The sequence below is a fragment of the Leopardus geoffroyi genome, chromosome B3 (genome assembly GCF_018350155.1).
Source record: "Leopardus geoffroyi isolate Oge1 chromosome B3, O.geoffroyi_Oge1_pat1.0, whole genome shotgun sequence".
NCBI lineage: Eukaryota > Metazoa > Chordata > Mammalia > Carnivora > Felidae > Leopardus > Leopardus geoffroyi.
The window spans coordinates 38,703,889-38,714,348 of record NC_059337.1 but is presented as its reverse complement, the minus strand read 5'-3'; the positions used below and the strand labels follow the sequence as shown (position 1 = coordinate 38,714,348).

Genomic DNA, 10,460 nt, shown 5'->3' with positions numbered 1-10,460 from the left:
ATTATTTTGTTTCTGGTCTGTCCTCCCACTAGACTCCTTGAACTTAGGAATTTTTGTGTTTTGTTTACTGCGGGATCCCTAGAACTTATAACATGGCTCAGCACCCCATGGGAGCTCAGTAGGTATGTGTTGCATGAATGAACACAAGGTTCCATTGATGCACGTGTGCATGTTTTCAAGAGACAGGGGGTACAAAGCATTCACCAAAACCTCAGAAGTGTTGTCTGCCACCTCTGGGGGCCCTGACTCCCCTATTTAGGGCCAAGTAGATTTACCTTCCAAAAGGCCAGATGATACTACTTAGGCCAGTTAGGCCTACAGTTGTTCTCTATGAGAGTTAATACGTGTGGCCTTGGTTTATCCATCAGGCTCCTGTGAACTGGGTTAGGATGAATCATTCACCTTGCCAATCCATCTGACCACAGCAAGATGTTGCCCAGACTTCTGTGGTGCTTCTGTTTATAAGCAGGGGTCCCTAGAGATTGCCCCTTCCCACCACCAAGAAGGAAGTGCTCCCTTGTATGATTTCTGTTGTTTCATGCCCGTGTCTTCCCAGCTAACGTGGAAACTCCCAAGGGCAAAGGACCATGTTTTCTTATCCAGGACCAGGCGTTGAGAAGTTAAGCCTCAGGGCAAGCAGCCCTGGGTTCAAGTCCCAACTCTGCCATCTGTTGGCAATGTGACCAGAGACAAATTACTTATGCTCTGTTTCCTTCTCTAGAAAACAGGTCTAGTAAGAATGTTAAATTCTTCATTGTGCCGATTGGGGGGGGGGGTGGATTTGATTAGGTAGTTCGTATAAATGTTTGATACAGGATGATGATGAGCACGAAGCTTGGTGAAGTGAGAGATTTGAATTCAACCACCTCGAAGATACTGGGTGCCCATGACACGACAGGCGTTGTGCTAGGGACTGCAGAGAGGAATGGGCAACGTGGTCTCGTGTGATGGCACAGGGTGGTCTCCAATGGCCTGTTTCTGACTCTACTCCCTCAGCACTGCTGTGGGTGGCGGGGTGGGGGGGCGGCTGATAGCTCACCATTTCTCCCCGTGTGGGGCTTACATTCCAGAGGCAGAGGAGAATAGACATGGAATCGTACGGTTATGTATGGGGAGAAGCAGTGCAAAGAGAAAGCACCAGATTCTTAGGGAAAATACTGGAATAATGGGGAGGGAGCAGTTTTGAATCTGAGGGGTTAGGATCACTTCTTTGTGAGTTACTTTGTGAGTAATGTGGCTGCGGGGGTCTGCGGAACATCAGCTGGCATAGCACTTTCCTCTTCTTCTATACCCCCAGGGAACTGGAGCTTGTTTTCTGGAGGGCAGTCCAGGAGGGTACCCTTAGGCTGTGGCTCCTAGGCCCTGCCCTGCTGGGCTCTCACACACCCTCTAGTGGTCGCAGTGCGGGCCAGTGCTGGGCTGGATGGGCCCTGAGAATCCAAGGACAGTGGACCGAACTATCAGTGCCCTTCCCTTCCTGATGCTATCTCCACTCAGAGGCATCTTCCTGTAATGAGGGATGACTCTGGGTCCTCGTGTCATTTAATTTTGGTAACCGCCTGGAGCATGACCCCAATTCCCATTTTACAGATGAGAACCCAGAGGCTTATAAAGCTGAGGGAAGTTTAGGAAGGTCACTACTGAACTTAGGCCTACCAGACTCTGGCTTCCGTGCTCCTCAGATGGCATCCAGCAGGCACCTAATGGCACCTCGCCCCTAATGTTGCATCTCTGCATGAATGAGAACAGAAGCCAAACTATGAGTTACTGCCCAGGGAAGAAGGTAACCCATCTCCAGCCTGCTGCCCCATTCCATACCTTCATCCCTGCACCTACCCCGCTCAGCTGGCTGGGTTCAAATCCCGCCTCTGCAACTAACTGAAAGCTTATGCAGGTTAAAGCCTCTGTGCCACAGTGTCCTTATCTGTAAAATAGTGGTAACAACCATACCTACCCCCAAGTGTTTGGGGCCTCATCCCATAATACTTTGATTCAGCAGGTCCAATGGACCACATTTTGAAAATCACTGCCCTGGAAGGTATGCTCTGGAAACACAGACCCACACACCGTTAGCTTGTGGGGTGAGCATACATACTGGTTTATGCCTATCTGGTTTTAGCATTTTAGCACTCTCAAGACTATCTGGTCAGTGGCGAATTGAATGGCAAGTTCCTGTGCCTCAGTTTCCTCATCTGTAAAGGGGAAATAATAACACTACCTATGAGGGTTGTTGGGAGAATTCAGTGACTGAATCCTTATGATGCCTGGAACGTGGCCTTGCCCGCAGTAAGGAGTCAATAAGCTCCGACTTATTTATTATTATTGCAATCCACAGCCAAACCAGCGAATACCCCGATAAAAGAAAACACTTGACACTGAGTTATTCTTCGTATTTTTCCTCCAGGGGCGAGAAATGACCGAAAGGACCACGAGATGGGCTTCTGGGTGCTGGTTAGTTACATAAGTGTTGCATTCACTTGCGAAAATTCATCTCGCTGTTCACTTGCGATTTGTGCGCTTAAAATGCACACTCTCTAAAGGATCCTCACGGTCCTGTGAGGAGCGCAGGGTAGGCACCGTCACCCTCGTTTTTCAAACAGGACACTGACAGCTATTTTGATTTGGCCAAAGCAGTAGCGGATGGGGGTGAGGAGGCTTCTCGACCCCGTCTTCCCTTCGAAAGAAAAACCACGTCTCCCGGAGAGCGCGGCGCGAACAGTACCTGGCTCCAGGTACAGCTCAGCAAATGGCTCGGAGTCCTTCCTGAATGCACCGCCCTTCCCCCAGCGCTCACACAGACTCCGAGCCCCGCGGGGTACTCGCCCCGCCGCACACTCAAAGGGCCAGCCCCACACGTGGGCACCCCCGGGGGAGAGCCGCGCGCCGGCGCCCCCGCGGCCCCCGCGGGGGAATGGCGCCCAGCCCCGGGCCAATGAGAGTAGCGGAATTTCTTTCATTCAGTGCGGGGCCAGGCTCCTGCCCGGAAAGGGGCGGGGTGCCGCGCCGGGGGCGGGGCCGCCGCGCGCCGCGGAGAGGGCGGTGCCCGCCCCACGGCCCGGCCAATCGGCGCCGCGCCCGGGGGGGGAGGGGGGAACCAGGCCTTTTTTCCCTCCGCGCGGGACCAATCCCGACTTTACAAGCTTGAACTTTTGCCACCCTCGGACGAGCGAGCGCGCCCGAGGAGGTACCCCGCCGCGCCGGCTCCAGGGGCAGGAGCGGCCTTAACCCTTCCCGCGCCGGGCGGCCCGCTGCTGCCGCCGCGGCCCCTAGCCAGTCCCGGACCCAGTGGGCCGGGACCCTGCCCCCAACCAATCCCCATTTCCTTGGTGAAACGTCGCAGGGGAGAGCAAGACCCCTACCCACATCCCTCTCGGTAGTGCAGAGAATCACTTGGGGAAAGGGGAGGAGGAAGCACCCGGCCCCGAGGGGGCCCGGGACTGCTGGCCTCCCGCCTAGCTCCGAGGGAGAGCCGTGGCGACCGTGAGGAGCCGGAGAGGAGACACTCCCCGCCCCTACCCCACCCTCTGCAACTCGCTACCTCGGGCAAGCCTGGAGCCCCCTTGCGCCAAGCGTCCCAGGTCCCTCATTTGGCCCCGCAGAGAGACCCCTCACTGCGGCAGGGGGTGTGGAGACCTTGTGCCATCAAGATCCCGCTACCGTAACAAATCGGCCGCCCCCTGCTCCCAAGAGACTCAGGCCAGGAAGGCACACACGCACACCCATTTTTATTAGCCTTCCCTGGGATGGGGGTTTGGCCCAACTCTAAAGTGCAATGTGTGTTTGTAAGTTTGTGCACAAGCCAGGGAGAGGCAAAGCGCCCCGTTTGCATCCAAGTCTCAGTGTGTCCACCGAGCCTTCGCGCCGCTCGCCCGTGGTTTGTGTAACTCGCGTGTGTGTGCGCGCGCGCGAGGGGGTGTGCTCGCTCGCATCCGTGCCCGCGGCGCGACGCGGGCTTGAAAGCGGGCCGTGGGCGCTGTCAGGCTCGGGGCGGGGGTGCCGGGGCGAGCGTGGGGCGGGAGCCCGAGCTCGGCCCGCCCCGGGAGCCGGCCCTTCGGAGCCTCGGGCCCTGCAATGGGACGTGTTCTCCTTTAAGAGTTAAGAAACTTGAAACCTTGTTTGCGCAACAATCAGCGCCGCGGAGCCGCCAAAGTGTCTAGACTGGCATATGATGGGAGGCAGCCAATGACTCCGCGGCGCTCCTCCGGGGGCCCTCAGTGTGCGTTTGAGGAGAACAAAAAAGAGAGAGAGCCGAGCGGGGGAGCGAGCGAGGGAGCCGAGCCGAGAGAAAGAGCCGCCGGGCGCTGCCTCGCCAGACCTCGCAGGGACCGCGGGGCCACCGGGAGGCACTTTTTGTGGAGGGGGGAGGGGGACGACCTCTGCAGCCGCGGCGCCCCGGGCGTCCGAGCGCAGCGTGGGGCGGGCTGCGACCTCTGCCTCGGTGGATTGCATTTTTAATTAAGGATTCCCAACAGCTCTTTGGGATTTTTACAGTTTCCACTCATGTGTTGACACCCGCGTTCAGGAGAAACTTGCTCCAAGTGCATCTAGCGCCTGGGACCTGAGACGGAGTTGGCTTTTCGTGCATGCAATTCCAGGATTTTGGTTTTGTTTGGGCTTTCTTTTTCTTTCTTTCCTCCCCCCCCCCCCTTCTTTTGCAGGGAGTAAGAAGGAAGCTGAAGGTATCAACAAGCCGGCCTTTCGGATCCTGCAGGAAAAGCCCATGTAGTTAAGCGTTTGGGTTTTTTAAAGGCAGGGCTGCCCGGACACATCTGGGGGGTTCAGCGGGAGCGCTTTGTGCTCATGGACCAGTCGCGCAACTTTTGAAGGCTCGCCCGCCCATGCGGGGTCTTTCTGGCGGAGGGCAGCCTGCAGTCCCCCTCCAGCGCCGGGGCTGGAGTTGCTGAGTAGCCCGGCCGCCGGGGTCCATGTAGCCGCTGGCCCGGCGCGGACTGCGGCTCGGCGCGCGCGTGTTCCCCGCCGTCCCGGCCCGGCGAGCTCCCTCATGTTGCAGCCCTGCGGCGCCCCTTCGACGACAGGCTGTGCGCGACCTGCACGGCGCCCGGCGGCGGAGCTTCATGTGGGGCTGCGGCCCGCGCAGCCGGCGCCTCGCTGACGGAACGGACCCCCGGTAACCGGAGACTGCCTCCCCCCCACCCCCGGCGCCAAAGGATATCGTATGTTCAGGTCCAAACGCTCGGGGCTGGTGCGGCGACTTTGGCGAAGTCGTGTGGTCCCCGACCGGGAGGAAGGAGGCGGCGGCGGCGGCGGCGGCGACGAGGATGGGAGCTTGGGCAGCCGAGCTGAGCCGGCCCCGCGGGCACGAGAAGGCGGAGGCTGCGGCCGCTCCGAAGTCCGCCCGGTAGCCCCGCGGCGGCCCCGGGACGCGGTGGGACAGCGAGGCGCCCAGGGCGCGGGGAGGCGCCGGCGCGCAGGGGGCCCCCCGAGGCCCATGTCGGAGCTGGGGGCCGGCGCTGGGGGCTCCCCGCTGGACGTGGCGGAGCCGGGAGGCCCGGGCTGGCTGCCCGAAAGTGACTGCGAGACTGTGACTTGCTGTCTCTTCTCGGAGCGGGACGCCGCGGGCGCGCCGCGGGACGCCGGCGACCCCCTGGCCGGGGCGGCCCTGGAGGCGGCGGGCGGCGGGCGGAGTCGCGAAGCCCGCTCGCGGCTGCTGCTGCTCGAGCAGGAACTCAAGACGGTCACGTACTCGCTGCTGAAGCGGCTCAAGGAGCGTTCGCTGGACACGCTGCTGGAGGCGGTGGAGTCCCGCGGCGGCGTGCCGGGCGGCTGCGTGCTGGTGCCGCGCGCCGACCTCCGCCTGGGCGGCCAGCCTGCGCCGCCGCAGCTGCTGCTCGGCCGCCTCTTCCGCTGGCCCGACCTGCAGCACGCCGTGGAGCTGAAGCCCCTGTGCGGCTGCCACAGCTTCGCCGCCGCCGCCGACGGCCCCACCGTGTGCTGCAACCCCTACCACTTCAGCCGGCTCTGCGGGCCAGGTGAGCGCGCGCGCCGGCCGGGAGCGTTGGGGGGGGGGGTTCCCCTCCCCGCCCCCTTCCGCGGCCCTTCGGTCCGCGACGCCGCGGGCGGGGGGAGCTGGGGCTGCAACCCCGGGTGCCCCTGGTGCGTGGGAGCCCGCGGTGGAAGCTCCTCACCCTGGCGGGACGGCCGGGAAGTGGGTATCGGGGCACACGTGTCAAATGGCACCTTCTTCTTACGGCTCCGGCAGACTTAAAAGGCTGTGCATTGGAGTTTTCTCAGTGCAGCCTCAGGGACCTAACTTACGCTGTAGCTTCATAGACAGTGAAAGAGAAGGGCAGGCCTGACGGAAGCCCAACACAGAGTCGTTCGCCCCCCTCCCGGTTTATCCCAGTCTATTTATACCTAAAGCGATACTTTCCTATATCCAGGTGGATACAAGTTGTGAAATGGGGTGTAGAGATCATTCACGGCCAGAGTCACCGGTGTTCATAAATTGTCACACTTGTCCCTTTGTATACTCTGGAGCAAAGCTCCTCTCTCAAAGTGGAGACCACCTTCTTGCCTGACTGTTCCCAGCATCCCTTGGGTGTCAAATATCAGGGCCCCCGTCATGGTCATCATTGTCAATTCTATGTCCAGTTTTTCTAGAGGGTCCTGGAGGTGTCTGGAGGAGGAGGCGAGAAGGCCAGATATTTTATTTACCTCTGAGAACTGCCTCACTTCTTTGTTCTCTTCCTGGGATTTCCCACACACACCCACCCCCAGCACTGCTTACCTGAGCAGGCCCTGGGTTCTGGAACAGAGGTGAGGACAGGTGGAGGCTTCTGGCAGGCCAGAAGCTTGCAGTTCCCCTGTTCTGACCTCTGCTCTGCAGGGCTTGCACATTTCTGCCTGTAGCATCTTAGGGGCATATGCATCTTAGGTGGCTTTGGGGGGCCTGTGGGGGTGAGACCTGCTGGAAGAATAAAGGCTCTTGGGCCTGGAAGGGCTCTGAGCTCCTCCAGTCTGTCCCCTCTGGAGAGTCTGCACCCAGCCTGGGGGCACATAGAGGGTCTGATACCTAGTGTGGAAGGGGAGGGTGGGCCCAGGATTTGTCCCAGATGTCTTGTTCGGTGCAGTGTAGTGGCTGGAGGGGAAAGGAATGTGCTTCAGTGGTGGTTCCTGAAGACAGCACTGATGGGGGTTAGGTGGGGAGAGGCAGCATTCATCTGGTCACCCTGGTCCCCACATGGTCACTCCAGGCCTGATTCAAGGGCTTTGGGCAGTCCCTGACCTGTGACCTGTGGTAGGCTCGCTGTGTCCCTTGTTCCTCTTCCAGACAGCTTCTCCTGGAAGTGGCTTCCTCCCCTCTGCCACCCTGTCTCCTCCCTAACTCTGGGGCCCAGGTCCCCATTTGTGGTTACCCTGTCCCTCATCATTTTTATTTAGTGGGAGATAATTGGTGGGGCTCACTGTGTGCTTTTTAGCAGGCTCTGGCAGGTATTTTCTCTCTTACCAGGTCAGTTTGCCAGTGACTATTTGTTGAGCACTTGCTCTGTGCCAGGCACCGTACTGGGTGCTAGAGTGGGGAAAGCGGAAATAGGAGTACGACCCATGCCCTTAAGAAACAATCTGGGCAGGGAGATGGGGCAGAGATGGGGGAAGAAAGGCCAGGTCAGTGGGTCTGAACTATCAGAGCGCTGTGGGGTGTGCAGGTAACAGGATCCCCTCCAGGAGCTCCATGGCTCTGTTTAGAGACCACCTTGGAGGATGGGTTGGGGAGGTGGGCATGGAGCAGGAGGGGAGGGCCAGCTGAGAGTCAAGGTGCCAGGCAAGCTCAGGTGTGTGAGCCGGAAGGGATGGCATGGAAATGTTGGAGCAACAGACAGGCCCCCTCCCCCCACCCTGTTTCTACACCTTGGATTAGAAGTCACCTTAGGGGGTGGTTTGAGCCTCACAGACTGCCAGGTACAGGTTGGGGGGCAGTTTTTCCCCTGCAGTGGAAGTTCTTCACCACAGACCTGGTCCTAGGCTCTCTAGTAAGGATAGTTTGACCTTGGGTGAATAACCTCGCCTCACAGTCTCCTTGTGAGTGGAATGGGGGTGGCTCTAGAACACTCTACATCTCATTCTAGACTGAGCATTGTTGGCACTTGACTCCCTTTCTCCCTTTCTCCTCCCAAAAGGAGGCACTGGTGCAGGGGCTGTGTCTCCTGCCTGTTTGCCAGCCCTCCCCCTCCTTCCCCCATTCAAGCCACCCTGGGGGCAGTTGGGGGGACCCATGGTCTGGGAAGAGTGTTCAGTAGGCGCCAGGTTGACCCTGTTGCCTCATCCCCTGCCTGGTGGCTTGGGCCGCTGGGACCGAGAACTGGGGAGCCCTTTGCTGCCCACCCCACCCCTGCTGCCTGGCCGCCAGCCTGGCTCCTGAAGCTGGGCGGGTGCATAGCTGGAGCTCAGCCGTGCGCATCCTGATAAGGAGACTGCTCCTTCCAGGGCTCTGGGGGAAGAGGGCTGGGGCACTGGGGCAGACAAGACAGACACACTCATGGATAGCAGGCACATAGCTGGAGAGTATACCGGAATACCCAGCAGGCCAACTGAGGGGCACCAGTGCCCACCTGATCCCCACAGGGAGCCCAAGTGACAGGAGGCCCCTTTCTGGGCAGTGCTGACCCCTGCTGCTCAGGGCAAACCCTGCTCCCATCCATCAACTTGCTTTGGGACATTGGGGCCAGTTCCCCTTCCCATGGGTAAAGTGAGGAGGTGGACAGAATCCCTAGGGTCTGATATGGGTGGATTCCAGGTGACACAGGCCTGCCTCCTCTGCCCTGCCCTCTCCCCCATGCTTGTCTCAGAAAGTGGGGGTCTTTCCTCTGTGTCCGGCCCTGCCCTGCACCTTCGACCCCTTGGGAGTCAGACCCCAGCTCTCCTTCCCTCTTGTGTGTCTTTCTGTCCCGGGAAAAGCCAGTTCGCTGAGCTTGGTGCCTATGTGGACGGAAATGTGGAGAAATACTTTAATCACAGTTTAACCTGTGTTTATACAGCTCCTTTCTCCTGAAAGTATCCATTAACTTTGGAATAAATCTCCTGCTCTTTGCTTCACTACTTTTTTTTTTTTTTTCTGTAATTATATTCAGTAAATTACTATTATCCAAATTGCGCCAGGGAAAGAGACAGAGCGAGAGAGAACTTCTAAACGACTGGAGGAGGCCGCCTAGGAAAACACAGGGTTCCCAGGCCAGGACTATAGGAATTAGAATGGGCTAAAAAGTTTTCCTTTTATTTGGCCTGGCATTATCCCTTTGAAATGAGATCAATTTCAAGTTGGGCTTCCAAGCCCCTGCCCCGCCCCTCTGGCGGCCCCTCGGCCCGCCCGCCCTGCTCCTCGGAGCTCCTCCTTGGAGGTGAGGAAGGGGTGATAATGTGCAGTTTGCCTCTTGCTGGCGCCAGCCGGCCGCGCTGTTTATCTGGCTGCCGGGGGAATCTGGGCAATTAGGCTCAGCCGGCCTTAAAGCGCCAGGAGCTCCTTTTCTGAGGCTCCCGTCCGGGGCTTGAGGTTGAGCCTTCAGGTTCTGGGGGTGGAGGGGAGGGCACTTGGGAGGCCCCCTCCCCACCCACAGCCACCCCCTGCGGAAGGTGGCAACCGGGAGGCCCAGGGAGGCAAGTGGATCCTTTCCTAAGGGAGATGATGGGCTCAAAGGGGGTGGGGGGTGGGGGTGGAAGGCATTATCCCAAACTGAAACCTTACCAGGCACTGGGAGAGGCTGGGAGCTCTTCTGGCTTTAGAATTAGGGTCCAGATCCCGAAAGGCTAAGTATCACCCCCCTCCACCCACTAGGGGGCTAACCAGAGGCACGTTTGGGCCGAGCTGAGCTGAGCACTAACCTTCTGGTACACTTGGCCCCTGGCTGACTGCTCTTACTTCTGAAGGAAGTTGGAGGAGATTCCTGAAGTTGATGCCTGAGGCTGGATGTCTGAGGGGGCTGGAGTGTCTGATGTCTGTCTGTCTGTCTGTCTGTCTCTCTCATGTCCATTGCTTTCAGAGGAGCCTGCAGGGCTCTGGGGGGGGGGGGGGCTCTCCCCTTCAGGTTTAGAGCATCTAAGTTTATTACCGAAAAATCAACACAACTTTGGCACTCACTCATCAGGTAGCTTCTCGGAGGGGAGCAGAGAGAGGGCCTGGAGGCAGCCCACACTTTTCTGTCCTTTTGTCTCGGGTACTGAGTAGTCCACCTGAGTTAATGACCTAGGGCTCCACTCTCCCAGATCCGTGGGGCCTGGAAGTGTGGGAGTGAAGCAGAGGGGCCAGTTAAAGGTTACCCAGTACTGTTCATAGCAGCATTATTCCTAAAAGTCAGAAAACAGAAATAGCCCTAATGTCTATCAGCTGATGAATGGGTAACCAAATGTGGTATATCCATCCAATGGAGTATCATTCGGCCATAAAGAAGAATGCAGCTATTGAACGGATGAGCCTTAAAAGCATTATGCTGGGTGAAAGAAGCCCC

The 10,460-nt window shown here is 58.6% G+C and overlaps 1 protein-coding gene across 1 annotated transcript in view; it reads left to right on the top strand.

Moving 5' to 3' along the window:
* The first annotated feature begins 3,375 nt into the window (after positions 1-3,375).
* The window catches only part of SMAD6 (SMAD family member 6), a 77,532-nt gene continuing 70,447 nt past the window's right edge, over positions 3,376-10,460 (top strand). The window contains exon 1 of the mRNA XM_045449342.1: positions 3,376-5,990. Within this exon, the coding sequence (XP_045305298.1) occupies positions 5,177-5,990 (814 nt within the window). The 5' untranslated portion in view covers positions 3,376-5,176. The remainder of the gene's footprint in view (positions 5,991-10,460) is intronic.